Genomic DNA, 20,160 nt, shown 5'->3' on the forward strand with positions numbered 1-20,160 from the left:
AAGACCGAACTACTTGGGGGCAACAACCGTGTTGGTGTCCGCCATGCCTGTGGTGGGCGAGGCGGTCCCCCTAAAGATGACGCCACGCGGTTGGGACCGTCCGGGTTGTGAGGTCGGCGATTGTCTGTTCGTCGATTCGGGCGTACTTCTTGTAGGCGTCCGACGACCACCTGCCGAACTTCTGGATCGCAAGGTCTGGTACGCCGCCGCGAAATAAGGCTGTGGCGCCGCCGCTTCGTAGAGAGTGCGTCGAGTAGTGGCTTGGGTCTTCTTGACATGCCGCCGCAGCTTGTTTGATCTCGCTTGACACCGCTGCGCATGATAATGTCTCGGTCGTCGAGATTGAGCATAGCTTGGTGCTCGTTGTGAAGTTGTTGGCCTTTGCGTGCTGCATGAGGGTGAGCGCTGCCGCCACCGGGCACAGCCATGCTGCGGGCGACGGGCTTATCCGTAGATGCACGCCTCGGCCTGCTTGGTCGGTCTTGGAGCCTCGGATGTGGAATTGGACCACCTTGATGTCTTCTTGGTACTTGGCCGGTTGGTCCTTGGCGTCCAGAAACTGCACGTCGCCGACCTCGACTGCATAGCTTGCCGTTTTTCCGTCGATGGCTAGGTATTCGGACCTGCGCCAAAGAAGGCAGAAAGCCAAGACCGTAGAGCACCACAAGACGCGCGACCTTGGGGCGTTGAGGTCGAGGTTGCGTCGCATCGTTGCGAGCATGTTGAATGTGACAGGGCGCTTTTGTTGGTCGATCGTGCGTGATCTGGATAGACCGCGTAGGAAGATTGCGCCACCCGCGGAGCACCGCACTTCGAAGCCTCGTGCGCACTTGTGGTACCAGCTGACGATTGCCAGCTTGCCTCGGATCGTGCTTGCGCAATTTGGAGCGTCGGGCCTGTGGAAGAGATCACTTGCGAATGCGCGTAGTGCTGCGTCTTGTTCGACTGAAGCGCTGGAAAGCTATTGGCTGAGGCCGTCACGGGAGCGGAATGCTGTCCACTCGCGCCATACTTGTGCGTATCTTGTCCGAGAGCTGATAGCCAAGGCTGCAATGTGTTCAGGTCGAACGTCTGGTACATATGCCGCATGTGTGATGGGATTGGCGTCTCTGACCATGACGCCGTTTCGTTCTCCCACATTGACTTGAACGGCTCGACCGAGGCGCGAGAGCCTGCGTCGGCCAGCGTGTTGTTGCATCCTGGAATGTGGCGCGCCGAGACGTGGAGGCGGTGTACGGCTTGTGCTACAGCGATGTGCCGGTTGATGTTGGCGCCGTATCGGTTGCCGCTGTACAACGACACGGACCACGCGAGCGCTGTGGTGTTGTCGGTGAGCGCTTCGATGTGTGCTGTTGAGGTGCCGGTTGGGTCCTTGAGGTCTTCGCCCCACAAGCACACCGCCAGACCAATGGCCAAGTGTTCCCGGATGTTAATGGAGAAATCGTCGCCATCTGACGTGCTGCCTTCGTTCTGATTGGTTGGCCGACGCTTGGGTCCTGCCATCTTGATCAGTTGTTGTTCTTCGGCGTCGAACACGAGCCGGATAAACCGGCGCCGTTGCCGGTCGATGATGGCGATGCCCGTGTCGCTGGCATCCATCTCCAGCGAGTAGCTTGGCCGGGAAGAGTTGTCGAAGACGGACGTGGGGACGCGCTCAAAGTGCGCCACCGAAAGGATCGCGTCCAGGACGTCAAGATCTGCCCGGGCAGCTGGCTGGAGAGATCGTGCGCCAAACCGCGGGAGTGCTCGGTAAAAACTGTGTAGTGCTTGGTAGAACGCCCTTGCGGCTGGCGCGCAGAGACACACGTGACGAAGCGAGCCCAGTAGCCGCTCCATATCGAGTCGCGTGGCTCGTCCATGGTCACGGACGCTCCGCACTCGTGATTGGGCGCGCGCTGTCTTGGCGGCAGGCATGGAGACGACGCCTAGCTCGAGGTTCCACACCAGCCCGAGTGCGTGGAATTCGGTCGCCCAAGGTTGAAACTTCTTCTCATTGACGGCATCGGGCCCCAAAGTAGCGAGCATGGCGATACGCAGCGCAGATTCGGCTTGTTGGAGCCGTGACTCGGACTCGATCTCGATGAGGATGAAGTCGTCGATGTAGTTGAAACACCAAAAGGGAAGTGTGTCCTGGCACGTGTCGGGGTTGATGCTGTTGGGTGACTCACCTTGTACTAGCCACGAGATCGCGTTGCCGACCACGCAGTACACGTTGGGAGAGCCGCACCAACCAAAAGGTGCCGACAGGTCCATGCCGAGAAGATGTTTGTCCGGTAGCGATAGCCCAAAATGACTGCTGTCAGCCGAGTAACTCCGAAGGTGACGGTACGCCGCGGCTACGTCGCCCGACATACCTTTGAGGACCGCGCCTGGTGGTGCCGTTGCACGTAGCCATGTAATGCGTGCCGCGACGGTTGCAATGCGTGGCCATTCCACTAGTGGGAGGTCGGCCTTGCGAGTGTGCGAGTTGATCGATGCGCCGAGTGGGAAAGACAGATCGTGGATGAGACGGCCGTCGACCGACAGAGGTTGGTGATTTTTTTCCACTAGACCGAGCGGGCTGTAGAACACGGCGTTGGCCCATAGTGCCTGCACGGACTCGTCGACAAAGAGGTATTGCCAGGCTGCCTGTCCTTCTGCCAGTCGTCGCTGTAACGTGGTCGGGTGGCGGCAGGCAGACCCATGGTTGTCTGGCGGCCCAGCGTCCTGTACTAGAATCTCGTCTGTCCACGGGCAGCGGAAACCTTCCGTGGCGATTCTCACAATGGTGTCTCGGTCCGTGTGTCCTGCGAAGAGTGCGTGGAGCTCGGCGGGAAACATTGCCTTATTGGGACGATAGTCGGCGGGCGACTGCCCGCGCACCAGTTCGACCAAGGCCCGTGGAGAGAGGTTGGCCGCCACCGTGAGGCGAGACAGAGCTGATACCCAAGGCGCGTTGATACTTGTACTGGATGCGGGCACCGGTGGTGGCGCCGAGATGCCGTGTGCGCGCATCTTGAGCTCCAGGCGCAGACGCACCTCGTGGTTGGCCTGGGCGAGCCTGGTAGCAAGCCTGGCTTGGAGGTCGGTCACTGTGTGCGACGTGATGACGAACGGCGTCCGTAGCATGGCCCGCTTGGTGTCGAGTGCGGCGACTTGCCATTGACCGACGCTGCCCACTTGCCGGTTGGCCGATGTTGCCGCGCGAGCCGCGGCCCGAGCTGGTGGTTTCGTGCCTAAGGAAGGGTTGACAAACCGGGACGCGTTGAACCCGGCCGTGTCCGAAGACGTGTGTCTGAACCGAGTGGCGACAAACTCGCCCGCCTCGGCGAAAGCCGGAGGACGAGCCGCGCGTGCCCCGGCCGTGTCCGAAGACGTGTGTCTAAACCGAGTGGCGACAAACTCGCCTGCATCGTCCGATGCATGAGGACGAGCCGCGCGTGCCCCGGCCGCGTCCGAAGATGCGTCCATAAACCGAGTTGTAGTTGATCGTGAAGTTGCGGCCACGGTGCCGGCGCCGAGGCCGGGCGGGGATGGATCGAAAGCGCGGTTTGGCCAAGGCGGGACGCGCAAGTACCCGCCCTGGCCGCTTCACAGTGACAGATCCGCGCGCAGCCCGCCCCACCGCGTCGTCACGTACATCTTCACGGCGTCGGCGAGCGGCACCGGAGTGTTGTGACTGCGCAACCGCCCGTCGAACCCAGTGCACTTGTTGTCCTTGACCGGGTTGGTGCATGGGAGCAGCGACAAATGGCGTAGGCAGATCGGGAGACCGCCGTCTTTTGTGTAGCGCGGCCAGAACGTCGGGTGGGATTGGATTGGCTGAGGCTGGAGTGCGGCTACCACCTGCGCCGCGACCGTGCGTGGCCTTTTGCTTGCCGCCATGTGGCTTGACGCCCTTCGTTGGATCGGGATTGCCGGACTGGGGAGCTGAATCGCGTGGCGCGTGCTTGAGCACCCGAAGGAAAAGTTTTTGATACGCAGGGCCTTCTGTGGCGAATGTTGCCGGAAAGCTCGAGATCGCCGCGATGACGCTGGCGTTACCATTTGCTGCCGTTGTGAGGAGGGTGCCGAAAGCCGCGAGCCGTTCGTTGAACCACTGTAGCACTATCTGCGTCGCGCTGTCTGGAAAATTGTCGGAGTCGTCGAGAAGTTCCAAAGCCAGGGCGAGCGCGGCCTCCACCACAGCCACAAGGATGGCGGAACCGAATGTGTTGGCGTAGGCGAGCAGGGCGTGCAACGCGGCACGGATATTGTCGATGGTGCAAAAATTGTGTCGTGGCTTCGGTGGGGTCAGGCTGCCGGGGAAGTGACTCAAGCTGACGCGCGCATCGTCGTTCCACACACTGCGGAGGTTCTTGGACAACGGGAAAAATGCGCCAAGGATAGCATGCCGGAGCCGAACCGCCAGTCGAATAGATAGGCGAGGGTACCGGGATGTGGAGGGAACCGGATCGCTTCGCACCCGGCGACGCTTGCGAGGAACTCCATAGGTAACGCCGCCTGGTGTTGCGCGTTGGTAATCCACCAATGTACCTCGGCCTGGGTTGGTGAGACCCTGAGCGCGCTTTTTGAGTGTTGCGGGCCCGACGCGACCTCGGTATATTGAGCGAGCGTTCGGGTGGCAGCGGCGCGGTTTCGAGCGCGATGCTCGCGCTGGTACTCTGCTGCGAACTCGACGACGGAAGGCGCAATGCCGCCGAAGCTCGGGCTGCCCGCGTAGCTGACGACCTGGGCACCTGCCAGTGTTGGAATCGATACGCTCTGAGTGCCAGAGAAATGCCCCGCTTGGTGCCACGCTGTGTTGTGCGCCATGTCACTAGCATCCGTGTTGGCTGTCGCTGTCGCGCCCGCCACGCTGGACAGGAACTGGTTGATTAGTGATGTACCCGTCCCCTCGCGAGGAGGAGGAACGAAGACTGGCTGCGGGCCCGCCGCGTGCTCCGCTGAGGGGGCGACCGGCATAGGCGACTGCACGGTGGTCGCGGCCTCGGTGTCGTCCAGCAGCGGCGACGAGTCGATGCCGAGGTCGGAAGGGTCGTGGCAGAATGACTCGCCGAGCTCCATGATATTGGGGTCGTTGGCGCCGCCGTCAGCGTGAAAGGCAAAATCGACGATGTGTTGGACGCACGGGTTGACCAAGATCCCCGAGCGCGGGTCGCAGACGATGCGTCGCATCGCACCCAAATTGACGGCGTTGGAGACGTCGTATCCGGCCAGGATGGCGGCAATGTCGCGTGACGGAGCCTCAAGAGCCGTTAGCGGGCGGATACGGTGCCAGATGCGCTGGTGGCACTCCAGGAGCGCTTCCGTGGTGAGGCCCGTAGCGCTGCGCGTTGCGTCGTCACCCACAGCAGACCAGTCGGTGTCCCACAACAGTGCTGCCACGACTGGAAGGACGAGGGCGACGGCGTCCTGACTCATCGTGAGCCGACCACGGTGGGTCCTGACCTGGATCGATCGTGACGCTTGGTCGGCGCGGCACACCTGCCCGTGCACCCAGTTGTCCCCGACGCGGGCGGCGACGAAACGCCGCATGAGTCGGTGGGTGCCCGCGTCACGTTCCGCGGCGGTGACGACCGGAAACTGATCGTTGCTCGCAGCGACCGTAAGCGACAGAGGTTCGGGAATGGACTCGTCAGGGGTGACGTCAATCACCAAACGACGTCTCACGCGGCGTACCGTGCCATAGGCCACCGTGGAGATGTCGTCTGCGAGGAGGGCCACGCTCTCTGGGTAAATGCGGACGATGTCGCCGGGGGAAAGCATGGTGCGTATGGAAACTTAGTTGTTTGACTGACACTACCAAATTGGAAATGGCTTGAGCTCGCTTGCTCTGCGCCTCTTGGCTTTTGTTCGAACTTGTAACTGGTCTTCTAGATCGCTCGTCCTTGTGCGGAAAACCTCTTCCACTGCTTGGAAACGGCCCGTTTCAAAGTTTAGATCACAGGTGAAATGCACACCGCGAAAAAAATGACAATATGTGCACAAGTGACGGGCCCACTCGCGTGTCCTACGGCAGCAGACGACGGAGCACGTCGACGTACGGCCGAGCGTCACCGGACGTCGACTCGTTGAGAAACGCGCGCCACGGAACCAACGCCAGCGGCTCGTTCAGGAGTCCTCGGACCGCCGGTGCCACGACGTTGGCTGGCTCAAAGAGAGCCGAGCGACCCGCCATGAGCTCGAGGACGCCGCCCGGACCTAGGACGACTGTGAGATAACCGACGAGACGTGTGCTCTCGATCCTTACGCAGTGCTTTCTGGTTCTGCGTGCTACAGAGGTACCCCTCGATGCGGAGTATGTCTTGCAGCAGCGCCGTTGCAATGCCATTGCAGCTCCGAAACTCGACCATGCATGTCATGTGTTGCAGCAGTGGGCGGTATGCCGCAGCGATCAAGTCGCTTATATGTGGCTGGTCGAGGGGCACGCGCCGGCGCCTTCTTCAGAAAGGCCACCATCGCCGACTGAAATGGCGCCGGCCCAAATTAGCATTTTGAGAAGCATACAGTTGGTGCACGTGAAGCGAGTTGACGATGCGCGTGACCAAGTCGACGTTGCCGAAGTCAAAGAGCATCGCCAACAAGTGTGTCACGTCCATCGCTTCGGGCGTCTCGAAGAGCTCGTCGTTCGTTCTTCGTCCGAATACAGTAAATTAATATAACAATGACGTGGGAGGGGCCGTCTGGTAGTCCCCAATCAGCGCTGCGATTCGCACTACCACACGCGTCGGTTCACGTCACCTTCCTCTGGATCGCCTTCGGTTTCCTCTGGATCGCCTTCGCTTTCCTCATGATCGGCTTTGATTCGTCCACTCTGCCCTCGACTAAACTTTCGTACTACAAATTCGAAGAAGAAAATGCTGAGATGCAGTGGATGCAGTGGAGGCAGTGGATGCGCTGGTATGACCATACTCGTCGGAGCGTTTCAAATACGAAGCTTTGTATTACCACAACGACATCGCGTGGTCGCAGTTGAACGGTTGGGTTGATGGTCAGTAGTGCGGATCTACGCACGAAAAGCGTTCGTGCCAGGGACGAGCAGATGCGATACCGAGTGTGCTTGACGCAGAAAGTCTGATATTCTTGTTGCACGTCGTAGTCTCTATTGAATCGACAATCCCTTCTTAAAACACATCTTGTAGCCACGAGGAAGAAGCCAATGACATGTATTTTCTTGTCGAGATGGCCGGTATTATGGAGTCGCTTGGTACGCTGTTTTCCGTCGTTCGAAGCTCCTATCCACACACGCTTCGCCCGATACACTCTATCATATCAGCAGTCCTACGAGCTCGTTCCATCGACTGGGTCACGCAGCCGTCGCGTGGCAGTTTGTTTCGTATTTGGGCAGATCGTTGTTTCGTCGCCGCGCCGAAATACGCATAACGACAACAGCTGCTTCACCCATCTGTACGGGTACAGCTGCTGGTACACTGTATAAGAGTAGCCAAGCTGCAAATGGCACTCAAATGACGTCATTCTCCAATCCACCATGGGCTGTGACAAGCGACAACGCCGCGCCGCGTCGGGCGGGCTCATCCCGGCCATGACGCTTGAGATCGCGCACTACCTGGACGACCCGGAGGACGTCGTCCGCTTCTTACGCGCGCTGCCATCGCACGTGCGCGGCGAAGAGCTCTCTGCGCTCTTCGAGCTGCTCGTGCGGGGCGACCACCACAGCGCGCTCTGGCCCGTCTTGCACCTCGACGACCTCGACGGCGTGTGCATGGCGACGCTCACGCGCGCACTCCCGGCCTTTCACACGATCTACCTCTTTGAAGGCGCGAAGTGGGCCCTCTGCCGCAATACGATGCTGCCACCCACGACGCACGTGTACGCCTGGCTCGACGACGCCTACCGCGTCAGCGACAACGTGTGCAATTGGGCCCGCAACGTGGTCGCCTTGAGCATCGAGACGCCCGAGTTTCTCAAGGATCCGACTTTGCTCGGGCGCGCGCTCTCCGCCTGCACCAACCTTCGCGCATTGACGCTGCAGTGGCAAAACGTCGATCAGATGCTGCTGGACCAGACACTGGCCGTCGTGGTCTCGACGCGCCCCGAGCTTGCGAGTCTGCACCTCAAGGCGGAAAATACCCCACTGCTTGAGGACGCTACGAGTTTGGTGCGCTGGCTGCGCCTTCCCAACGCAACGACGTTCAAGCTCACGCGTCTCGACTTGGTCGGTCCCGCCGCCGCGACGCTGGCAACGGCGCTGCTTGCGTCCCCAACACTGACAAAGATCAAGCTCGAGCATGCGCCGTGCCTTGCGCGGCTGCTCCTCGACCCGGCACTGCCGCCGCTCCCCCGCCAACTGCACAAGCTCACGCTGCGCTACCGAGGTCTCTCAGCAAGTGTGCCGGCGATCGCGGCCAAGGTCGCATCGTCCCGTCTCACGAACCTTGCGTTGAGTGCATTTGTGCCGTGCAACTTTATGGTGATCGTCGCCGCCTTGCCACACGTGCATGCGATGGCCAAGGTTAAGCTCACGGGTGCCGACCTCGTTGCATTTCCGATACTACCGCAATTGCGTCGACTCGCACTGCACAAGTGTGTGCTTTCCAAAGCGGCGGTGATCGACCTCGCGACTCTGCTGACGTCGTCGACGCGGCTCGAAGCGCTGGACCTCTCCGAGTCGCTGTTGCCAGACGCGCACGCACGGCACTTGCTGCTCGCCGTGCCGCGCTGGTGCAGCCAACGCGGCCCGTTCCGGCTCTTGCGACTCTGCCACACGGCGCTCTCTGACGAGAGCGCGGCGGTTCTGGCAATCGCGCTGGCGACGGCTCGCAACACGAGTGCCGTGTGGATCGACGTCAGCGGCAATGTGCTCTCGGCGGCCTCGTGCCGCGGACTTTTGACGGCGCTGAGTGCGACGACACAAATGACGCTCATGCTCTACAACGCCGGCCCGTCGATCGAAGACTTGGTGACACATGCGCAGACCCATGGCGTCGGGAGCGTCCGCGCCTTGACGTTTACATCGCCGCCGCCCGAGGCGAACCCGTGGACAACGTAGTCTTTTTGAAATCTAGAGTAGTCTTAACCTATAGCTTGGACAAACCATTCCTCGATTGTTGTGCGAACACGGAGTAGCTTGAGGGCTTGCAACAATTTTCGAGATGGGCAAAATGACGCTTTATTGACGTGGAAGAAGATTCTATCTTCTTGGGACTTGAACTGGGCACAGAGAGTGGTGCACGCTGGGTGCTCGCGACATCCAAGCCAGGTGCGCAATTCGATTGTAGCTGTCAAGATGCGGGTGGCACAAATTGACCACCTTTTGTCCCGACGGTGGATAATTCCTGCGTCACATACACGAGGTGCGGCGCTCATGTCCCGTCAGTGTTGTCAGCGTAAAGCCTAAAGTACCGACCCTGCCCCGGGCGAGGAGTGACGGGTTGCGCAACTCGAATCGAAATCTGAAATGAGAGGGGTTGTGGGATTGGATTTTGCCCTGAATCGACCCAAAATGCCGTAACCCTCGCTGAGTGCAAGCACGCCTAATGACCTCCGCGGCTGCCACGTCATGGACGAATTATAGCAAATCAGAAGCGTCCAGACCGGCTGGCGTGTTCCGTACTGTCTCCGGATACGCAACGCAAACTTCAAAACCCGCAAGCGTCCAGCATTACCGAGTCGAAGCGCGCCAAGGCGCACGCAGCCCGATGGCTGCTGCCGCCGGTGGTCCTTCACGTGGCCCACTACCTCGATGACGCCAACGAAGTCGTAGCCTTCCTCCATGCAGTGCCAGCCGACGCTCGCGACGAGGCCCTCGATGCGCTGGCGTCGCTCCTTACACAAGACGAGTTCTTGTGGCCGGACACGAAAGTGTCCTCCTTGGTGCAGATGGACGAGGCGACAGTGATCAAGGCGCTGCCAGCGCTCCACAAGCTCTATATCAACGAGGAGGCTCGAGTCGTCGCCTTTTGCAGTCGCACACCGCTTCCGCCGACCGCCAACGTCCGCGCGGCCGTCAACGACCTGCAGGATCTCGAATCCAACTTTAGCAACTGGGTACCGAGCATTGCGCGCATCGACTTTACCGTCAAGCACATGCCGCTGGACAGACGCGTCCTTGAGAAGGAGCTTGCAACGTGTGCGAAGCTTCAGGAGCTCAGCATCGAGTGGGACGATGCCGTTGATCAAGCCCAGCTGGACGACGTCATGGCGGCCGTCGCTGCTTCATGCCCGCGCCTCGCCAAGTTGCGCCTCTTTTCCATGACGGTTGTGCGTTTGCAATGCTGCAAAAGCCTTGTCGCGTGGCTGACTCAGCCGCGTGTACGCGTGTTCAAGCTCTACGGAATTGACTTTGCGCCGCCCGCCGCCAAGACCTTGGCACACACACTTCTCTCGTCGACGACGCTCCATACGATCAAGCTCTTTCGCGCCTCTAGCGTCATCGAAGCGTTCTTGAACCCAAGCTCCCCGCTGCTGCCCAACCAACTGCGCAACATGGGGCTCGAATTTGAGTCCACCTCGGTCGATGCTTGGGCGCTAGCAGCCAAGCTTTCGCCCACAACCATCCACAGCTTGGATCTCCGCTTTCTTGAGACGTGCGAGATCTCGCCCATCGTGGCCACCTTGCCGCGGACGTTGAGAAAGCTCAGCCTCTCGACCGTCACGATGACGACCTTCCCGACGCTACCAAAGCTCCAGAAACTTGAGCTGTGGGCCGTGGCCTTGACAAGCGACGCCGTGGCAAGTTTGTCGGCGCAGCTCTCAACTTCCGACTCGCTCGTCCGGCTCAAACTCGCTCACGCGGACTTGCCCAAAGATCAGCTGGAAACGATCCTGTACGCACTACCACGTGTGCTGAGTCGCCAGAAACAAGCGTGTTACGTGGGCCTTCCCGTGTCGATCGCGACAGAGATGCTTGTGACCGTCGTGCTGCTTCTCACGCGCAATACGCAGCACGTGTGGCTGGACCTTTCTGGTGACGCCTCGCTCGACCTGGCAATGTGCCAGCGCCTCTTGGCAGCCTTTCGTGCAACGTCGCGGATGAAAGTAGCCTTTTACGGCAAGGATGCACCACTCGTCTTTGAGGAAGACGTCACAGGCTACGCTGCGGTGCACGGCATTGAGTTCGCCAGCTGTTGGTACACGTCGCCGAGCCACTCACCGTGGCTCGCGCCAGCGTAGGCGTCCCTACACAATACGCCAAGTTTTTTGCACAGTCCTTGCAACATCCTCAACCCGTCGAGTGGTATTTGTGTGGTGTTGGCCCGGCGCTTAATTTTGACGCCGCCTCGTGACAGCCCTTGGAACGGCGTCGCGGATGAAGGCGACGTTTGTGATGATGCCGAGCCCCAGCGACGAGAGAAATCTCCAGGCACTCCAGATGCAGTTCTCGGTGGGGTATTACCGCTCACCACTCAACTCGCCGTGGCTGGCACTTGCGTACACGTGTAATGTTCGTCGCAGTCTTCAATGCATGATCTTTCGGTGTCGTATCGAAACTGGTCCGTCATGTAGTATGCATGACCCCTTCGATGAATGAGCACCGAAACAAAGTGTACTTAGGACTCGAAATGCCAGTGATGGCTCCTTTGCCGCTCTGACAGAACGTCAAGGAGGATAGAATCTGTGTTAATACTACGCAGCCATACTAACACGTTTAGAAGAGGCAGAAAATGAGTGTCGTCGGAGTCGAACGCCGAATTCTCAGAGCAACGTCATTGCGCTATAGTATGATGGCCAGAGCAGGACGGCCGAGCGCGTCCGCAGTGCATGTCGTTGCAATGCGTCGGCTACGAAGAGCTCATGGACCTGGACGACCATTTCGATGCTCGAAACGAACTGTTTTATGTTTCACGCTGTCATCGATCGATGTAGTCACCCCGTTTTTCTGAATCATCGACGACCAGAAGGACCAACTACGCATCGTAATGAAGGCCTTTCTCGGCCGCCGCGATAACTCGTGTGCTTTAAACAAAGCTATGTATACGACGTATCTACCGGCAAATAGGTGGGTGGAAAGGCCGACCCTCAATATAGGACCCATAAACCATAAAATGGGTGTTTTGCGCGCGCAGCAAGTCGAAACGATCTTTTCACGAAGCGGCGTATCTTGCGAGGCTGTCGTAGAGCTAGCATTCTAGATTTCGACGCCTACTAAGCAACCCGCCTCACCTCACCCGAGGTCATGGCAGTAATGAAGGCATTACGCCCTTTGCCCCCTGAGCAAGCTCGCCATTGTGAAATAAACAATAAAATCGAGGACCCATTAAGACAGCAACCTAGGTATATGCACTAAGAAATCAAACAACTTGTCGTATGATGTATCAAGAGTACACCCATTCACAGTGAATTTATGTACTCTTGGATGTATGTACCCAAGGGCCACCTTTTGATGCCTTTGGCGTAACGTTAGTTGAGACTGCGCAGCCATGGCGTACGGCTTGGTGAGTGGAACCACTCGTTCGAGTACTCGATACCGTGCAACTTGGCGTGGGTCTTGAGCTCTTCGACGTCGGCGCGAGGCTCGTCATTGCCCGGAATGGCCAGTGTCATGCGCCATGTCGCACCAAAAGCTGTCAAGAGGCGTCGGCACGCTGCCAGGTCGAGCGAGGCGTCGCCAATAAGCACCAACTGTACCAGCTGCGTGTTGCGCGTCTGCAAAATCACGCTGGCCACGAGCATCTCGGTCTCGATCGTCACGGGGAGGCTCACGTAACACGCTTGTTTCTGGCGACTAAGCACACGGGGCAGCGCGTACAGGATGCTTTGAAGCTGATCTTTGGGCAAGTCCGCGTTCGCGATTTTGAGCCGGACGAGCGAGTCGGAAGCTGAGAGCTGCGCCGACAAACTTGCTACGGCGTCGCTCGTCAAGGCCACGGCCCACAGGTCGAGTTTCTGGAGCTTTGGTAGCGTCGGGAAGCTCGTCATCGTGGCGTTCGAGAGGTTGAGCTTTCTCAACGTCCGCGGCAAGGTGTCCATGATGGGCAAGATGTCACGCGACACATCGAATCGGATATCCAAGGTGTTGATGGCCGTGGGCGAAAGCTTGGCTGCTAGCGTCCGAGCATCGACTGAGGTGGACCCGAATTCGAGCCCCAAGTTGCGCAGTTGGTTGGGCAGCGGCGGAGAGCACGGATCCAAAAACGCGTCGAGGACGCTAGAGGTACTGGAGAGTTTGATCGTATGCAGTGTCGTTGACGCGAGAAGCTTGTGTGCCAAGGTCTTGGCGGCGCGCGGCGCAAAGTCAATTCCGTAGAGCTTGAACACGCGTACACGCGGCTGAGTCAGCCACGCGACGAGACTCTTGCAGCACTGCAGATTCGCAATCGTCTCAGATTGTAGGCGCAAATTGGCAAGGCGCGGGCACGAAGCAGCGACGGCCGCCATGAGGTCTTTCAGCTGCGCTTGATCCATCGCATCGTACCAATCGATGTTGAGCTCCTGAAGCTTCGTACACGGTGCAAGCTCCTTCTCAAGGACGCGTCTCTCGAGCGACGTGTGCTTGACGGCAAGGCCAAGGCGAGCAATGCTCGGTACCCAGTTGCCAAACTTGGATGCGAGATCCTGCAGGTCGTCGATGTCCGCTTGAATGTTGGCGGTCGGCGGAAGCGGTGTGCGACTGCAAAAGGCGACGACTCGAGTCTCCTCGTTGATACAGAGCTTGTAGAACGCTGGCAGCGCCTTGATCACTGTCGCTTCGTCCATCTTCGCCAAGGAGGACACTTCCGTGTCCGGCCACAGGTCGTCTTTGTCTTGTGTGAGGAGCGACGCCAGCGCATCGAGGGCCTCGTCGCGAGCGTCGGCTGGCACTGCATGGAGGAAGGCTACGACTTCGTTGGCGTCATCGAGGTAGTGGGCCACGTGAAGGACCACCGGCGGCAGCAGCCATTGGGCTGCGTTCGCTTTGGCGCGCTTGGCCTCGGCCATGCTGGACGCTTGCAGGTTTGGAATTTTTCTGATAGGACAGGCGGGCTGGGTGCATCTGATTTGCCAATAATACATCTATCAACAACTGCAAAGCGATGCATCCACTCAACTGGGTTTTCAAAGGAGCTCTAGCTCTTTCGAAGCCCAGTTGAGTTGAGTGTACTACAAGTTGTAGTAGGAACCGATCGCAAGGAATTGAAAAACGGTATCGGCATCCAAAGTCGGATCCCTTCGACAGGACGAGGTATTGCGCGGGAGCCAAGTTCACGACAACCATCAGCATCCAGGAAATTTCCCGTGACCATCTTCCGTGGGTGGCATTCGTCGGCCGCGAATACATACAAAAAGCGACTTGATTCCGAAATCTCTCTCGTTCATAGCGTCAAACGCCTCGTAACGACCCTATACATTCGTCTTCTCCGGCTCCTCGCCCAACACGAGTGGCCGCGACGTCACCTCGTTCCGCGGATTGCACTCCTGCCTCCGCCTGCCTAAATCACGTCCCTCAACCGAGTACACACAACGAAGAAAGTTCGACAATTTTATTTAGCATAGTTTTATCTATTGTAATAGACGACCCACTTCAACAACAACGACCCTACACATTCAAGTGGCCTATCGTTATTTCGCCAAAATATCGAAAAATCACATGTTTTTTCATTTTTGACCTCAAATCGTATCCTACGTGCATGAAAACTTGGCACATCAATAAACAAGTAGTATGACACGTTTGACAACTATCCATTGCCACGCCAGATAGCTAGAAGTGTATGAACCCCAGGTGGCCTATCTCTAGTACGCGCACTGTAGACTTGGAGAAATTTACATTTCTAACATCAACTTTTCCGAGTCAAAGAATGGGCAACCAAGCGCGCATCGGCAGAGGCAGCCCTTTGGTTGTTGCCTCCAATCGTGCAGCAGGTGGTCTACTGCTTGGAGTCTGTCGAGGACGTGCTGGCCTTTCTCGACGCGGTGCCACCCGACGCCCTCGATACACTCAAGACGCTTGTCGATGTCGATGCAAACTTGTGGTCGGTCCCCTCTGTGACCGATTTGGCGGAGATGAATCCATCCACCACGGCAAAGTGCTCCCAGCGTTAACGACAAAGCCTTCGACGACCTTTGCCGGCGCACGCCGCTGCCGGCGACGACGCTATCTCGTGCCGGCGTCAGCGGTATTTTCGATTCAACGACGGCCACTGGATCTCGACGATTGAGAACTTGGGTATCCCGGTTAAGGGCATGACACGAGCTTGCCGCCATGATGGCCGCGACGAGTCTCTCAATGCGCTCTTGCCGCTTTTGGACAAGAAGTCCGCGCTCTGGCCGGTAGCAACTATAAATGCTTTGCAAAGCTTGGACGCATCGATGGTGTCGAAGGGGCTCCGCAAGCTACGCGTCGACGGAAGTGACAACCTTGCCGAGCTCTGCGGCCCCCCGGTCGATACCTCGCACCTGCATTTTGCCACGTGCGTTTCAAACTTGTCGTCCCTTGCGATAAGCGAGTGCGACACACCGCTGGACGGGCACGTTCGACGGCAAGACCTCGCGGCTTGTAAAAGGCTTGGGTCGCTCCCATTTTTTGGGACTACGTTGATCAGAAACAATTGAACGTTCTCCTGGCGTCCGTCCCCGCCTCGTGCCCCTGCTTTCATCTCTGCGACTCTCGTTGGAGACGGACGGTGAAGCTGCAAAGTTGCGATGGCTTCCTTTACTGGCTTGGTGACGAGCTCCGTTGGGTGGTTGACGAAATATGGGCAATGCGGGTAGCTGCAGAGTGCTCTCCTAGCAGCTCTCTTGCTGCTCCAGCCGTCGGGCCTCCCACTGCAGCCGTATATCGAACTTGCTGTCCACCTGTATGCGGCCTCGACCGGCGACAAGCATCGCCCTACGTGCTCCGGGTACCGTTGCAACGGCACGCACATGGCGCGCGCCACATCGTCGCTCGCTTTGAGATGGTGGATAGGAAGAGATCCTCTGCATTGATGCACACACCCTTACTGTATTCAACGTCAGTAAGATCAATAAGAACGTAAACTGAAGTGGTAAACTGTGTTCTTCTGCAGTACGGACTAGGTTTCTTAGTCTTGCAGAGGCACGGCGAGCGAGCGCTCGAGGCGTGCCTTGGCGTCGTGCATCTTGGTGACGAGGTCCGTTGGGTTGTTGACCAAACTTGGCGTGTGTTTATGGACCAATTCCCAGCACAGATCTTGGGCGTGCGACGGGTACCAATGGAACGCGGTGCCGGCTTCCATTCTTTGTGTGAGGTACTTGCACCCGCGCGTCACAAACCACTCGGTCCTTGGCTCTGGGTCTCTCGCAAACGTCTTGAGCTTTGTGCAAGTGCGGCAGTCGCAGGGCCACGCCGCCATCGTTGATGTCTCGCGGGTCGACATTAAGGCGAGACGCGCCGCGAGTACGGGCACGCTTCGCATCGCAAGGTCCATCGCCAGCGACGCAAGGTCCGAGTCCACAAACGCATCGTGAAGCGGCACAAACACGTCCATGATGAACGTGACCTGGTCCATGTGCATCGCTTGCTGCGTGAAGAGCCGGTCGAGTAGGTTGGCCAAGGCGTCGTCGGCGCGTACGTAGTGGCAGATCCAAATGGCATCCTGCACCTGGGTCGCGAGCGTCTTCAGGCAGGTGGCGTCCGTCTGCACTCGGAGTGGCAAGACCTCCTTGACCGCAGCAAGGACCTGCAGCGTCAACCGCGCTGCGAGCGACGGCGCGAGGTGCGTCATGGGTGCCGCGAGCATATCCACCCAAATGTTCAAGTCCATTTCTTGACGCACGCCCGCATCCACGGCCGCTTCAAAGGACGGGGTACCGGCCGAAACTTTGAGCAGCGCGCCGAGTCCGAGGGTTTTGCAGTCACGCGTCGTGGCGTAGTAGGCGATCGCGATGTCAATGTACGGCTGCAATTGCAGCGCCAGTGGTACGTTCCGAAGCGCCCATAGCGTTTCGGGCACTTGTTGCAGCAACAGCTCGGTGCGGTGCACGGCTTTCAAGAGAGAGCAGTCGTGTGGGTCAAAGCGCGCAATGATGTCCACAATGGGCGCCGGAAGCCGCTGCTCCAAGACACCGCCGACCACGCTGTCCGTGCGTTCGGTCGCCAAGCACGACGTGATGCGCAACGCCCCTTGGAGAAAGACGTCGTGGTTTGGGAGAAGCTTCTCGTACCAATCCCGTCCTTGGTCGTTTTGCCGACGCAGTAGCAAGTTGAGTACGGCCTTGAGGAACTCGGTCGCGTGGCGCTGGCGCAGGCGCAAGCGGTTCTCGTCGACAAGCCCGCGAAGCAAGTGCATGAATTTGGCATCCTCCGATGTATCGGTGACGTACACCACTTGCAAGACGAGGGGCAGCAGTTGCTGCCAGCCGAAGCGCGCCACGAGTTCCAGAAACCAGGTTTGCGCCAGATCGGCCACGTCCCAAAAGACGTTGCCGACGGTGTGTTGGAGAAAGTGCATGTACAAATCCATGTCGTCGCGGCCCAAGACATGGAAGAGGAGGGACCCGAGACGGTGCCAGTGAGCGCGCTCAATGTCCATGTCGTAGCGCTCACGGACGCGATCGCGTAGCATATGGATGACGGCAGAGACCAGGTCTGCCATCGAGTCGAACGAGTCGGCCAATTCGGTGCTCAAGGCGTCGCGAGGCGTCTGCAGTAGCTCGACCATGCGCGGGAAGCCGACGAAGTACACGCGGTGCGCCTTGGGCCAAAAAGCGACAGCAATCTCGCCAATGTCGTGGTGATCCAGCGCCGACAACGCGCACAAGCGGGCGTGGGGGCTCGAAGCGACGACCAACGCCGGCACGTTGCACGCTGCGTGAAACACGACGTCGTCGGTCCGCCCGTAGGGATGGAAGAGTGCCACGTCGACGACACCGGTCGAAATGAGGTACTCGACCACCGCCGTCGCCTTGCCGTTGAGCGCGTCGAACGATACAGGACCGGCGTGTGCAAAGTGCCAGCAGAGTGCCACATGCGTATGCTCGCTCCATTCGGCCACTGCGTCCTGCATGCGCGCGATTGTCGGGGGCGGAATCGGCTTGCTGTACTGGCGATACAGCACGTCTTCGTCGCCTTTGGATTGTACCGTCGAGTGGTCCACGGTGTAGAGGACTGCGGCGCGCGTGCCCGACACAATGGGTGCCACGTCAAGGCTGCACGCCTCCGAGTAGTACGCAACGACATGGTCGTCAACGCTGTCCCACTGCGTAGTGTGGTCGCGGTACGAAACGGTGACAGCACCACCAACGGCATCCGAAGCAAGCACGTGTGCCTTCGTGCCAAACGTTAAGTCGTCCGACTTCGGGAGTGTCAACGCCGCCGCTGTGCCAACACAGTCGATCGTGAGCATCTCAGGCGTCACGGTATAGCAGCCCTACGGGTGCAAGCGCCGTTCGACTGGATTCTCAAAGTCGCGGTGGTGGAAGAGATCGTCGCTTAGAGCTTCCAGGCAGCGCCGTTCGATCGCCGTCCACGGAATCCGGATCGGAAGGCACTGAGCTGCGCCAGCTGCGCCGCCGAGAGCGGCCACGAGAGCGGCTTGCGCATGCCATTGACGTATATCTTGGGAACAAACGGCATGGGGCGCTCGGAGCGGCTGCAGTACGTTGCGTGGATCGACAGCGCGAGCTCCAGCATGGTTAACGACATGGTTCTATTGAGCAAATGAAGATCTGACGCGTGCAGGACGCGATTATTGCTCTTGAAAGACCATCAGTTGTACCAAATCATGTCCAAGGCAAAGTATCCACTGCGCAAGTGAAGGTCCCGACGCACTCACACTTGCCCGTTGTGTGGTCAGCAGCCCGGAACGCCCTCCGCGCGTTTGATGTACCGGTACCGGTATGCGCCAATCCTGCCTCGCGTTGCAATTTCCGACCAATCGAGTCGCATGTATCTTTGGGCGGACCAATCGCACGGCCGCGTAGTGCACTTTCGTCGACCTGACAAAGATGTTGCTACCATCGTACCCAGGATGTGCGTTCTTATCAGCTGCTTGCATGGGATTGCATCCAGAGTGCTGGTGGATCCAAATGACCATCACTACTGTAGGATTGCACTTTTGCTCGACGGTTACAAAACTACACTGTATGGTTGTAGCACGACAAGCAACAGGGACCACACATTTTATCAGTTGCCAATTGACACGCCACCGCTCACATGTCGCTACGCATGGCCAACATCGCCGCGCATGCTTTCGCGAGGCATGCGTGTTGCACCAAGCGGCTGGAGCCCGTCGCACTTCCGCATCCAAGGGTTCGACGAAGAGCTCCTTTGGCCCTTGCCGCCGCGCCAAGTGGCAGCGCTTCGTGCTCTCTATCCAGGCACCTCGATTATGATTCCGGGGCGCCAGATCATCTGTCTTGACGATGAGCTCGCGTACCGACCCGAGTACGAGACTGTCAGCCGCGGCATCAGACCGGGGTACGCAGGGGCGTGGACGATCCACTCGCTCACGATCGACACGACCGGCGACGCAGCCGCATGGACGAAAGCGCAAGAGTACGCGAGAGCCTTCGGTACCACGGTGCACGTGCTTCCGTCGAATGCTCTCGGTGGCGCCGTCACAGTCTCGTACGTCGACCGATCCTCGACATGGGCGTCCGTCGACGACTGCGTACTCGGCTTTTGCAACGCTTGCTCGGTGCATGTTTCGCCCATAACATCCGGTGCTCGTACCATGCTTGTCTTCGGCACGAGTGAAGACGACGACGACGACGGCGACGACGACGGGCGCTGTGACAGCGACGACGAATGGCCTTGCGAATTCGGTGACGAGAGTAAGAACGGTAACGACGCCTTCTACATGGAGACGTCCGTTAACAGGAACCCAATATCGATCGCGACGCACGCGCAGATGCTCGACGCAGTGGCCGCTGTCGCCGACCACACGGACGTCTATGCTGTCTTGCGCGTGTACCACCATGGCGCACTGTCGTCCATGGACGACCTCTCCGACCACGTCCGCGACGCGATCTCGTTTCTTGCGTCCACCAATGTCCTCGACGTGGCGGTGTATTCACCCATCTCCAACGCGGTACTGTTCGACCCTCGGTGTCACCAAGGGTATATAATAAATGATTTATTATATACCCTTGGTGTCACGTACCAGCGTCAGTCGTCGCGGCCAGCACCCGCGCCTGCCTCCTAACCTTCTTGAGCGCCGACTCCGTCACAAAAGTTGACAAGATCCAAGTGGCGTATTGGCCCAAGACGCACCGCGTGTACTTTCTCGGGTTCGAAGCCGCGACTTGCTCGGGTTTGAGACGCTGCGCGACTTGGCGTCG

General features: G+C 58.8%; 3 protein-coding genes across 3 annotated transcripts; 1 reads left to right on the top strand and 2 right to left on the bottom strand.

Moving 5' to 3' along the window:
* Nucleotides 1–9: 9 nt before the first annotated feature.
* On the bottom strand, nt 10–5,748 carry SPRG_22230 (hypothetical protein; the record flags this gene model as incomplete). Its single annotated transcript, XM_012348407.1, has 6 exons — nt 10–70; nt 147–623; nt 678–764; nt 812–3,568; nt 3,620–3,969; nt 4,516–5,748. 6 exons carry the CDS (start codon nt 5,746–5,748, stop codon nt 10–12), a joined length of 4,965 nt encoding a protein of 1,654 aa, XP_012203797.1.
* Nucleotides 5,749–7,471: 1,723 nt separating this feature from the next.
* On the top strand, nt 7,472–9,026 carry SPRG_20680 (hypothetical protein; the record flags this gene model as incomplete). The annotated part of the gene is made up of 2 exons (XM_012348390.1): nt 7,472–8,988; nt 9,014–9,026. The coding sequence occupies 2 exons, from the start codon at nt 7,472–7,474 to the stop codon at nt 9,024–9,026; spliced, it is 1,530 nt and encodes a 509-aa protein (XP_012203780.1).
* Nucleotides 9,027–15,941: 6,915 nt separating this feature from the next.
* Nucleotides 15,942–18,224, bottom strand: SPRG_22231 (hypothetical protein; the record flags this gene model as incomplete). Its single annotated transcript, XM_012348408.1, has 2 exons — nt 15,942–16,481; nt 16,524–18,224. The coding sequence occupies 2 exons, from the start codon at nt 18,222–18,224 to the stop codon at nt 15,942–15,944; spliced, it is 2,241 nt and encodes a 746-aa protein (XP_012203798.1).
* Between the last annotated feature and the right edge of the window lie 1,936 nt (nt 18,225–20,160).

This window comes from Saprolegnia parasitica (assembly GCF_000151545.1).
Source record: "Saprolegnia parasitica CBS 223.65 unplaced genomic scaffold supercont2.43, whole genome shotgun sequence".
NCBI lineage: Eukaryota > Oomycota > Saprolegniomycetes > Saprolegniales > Saprolegniaceae > Saprolegnia > Saprolegnia parasitica.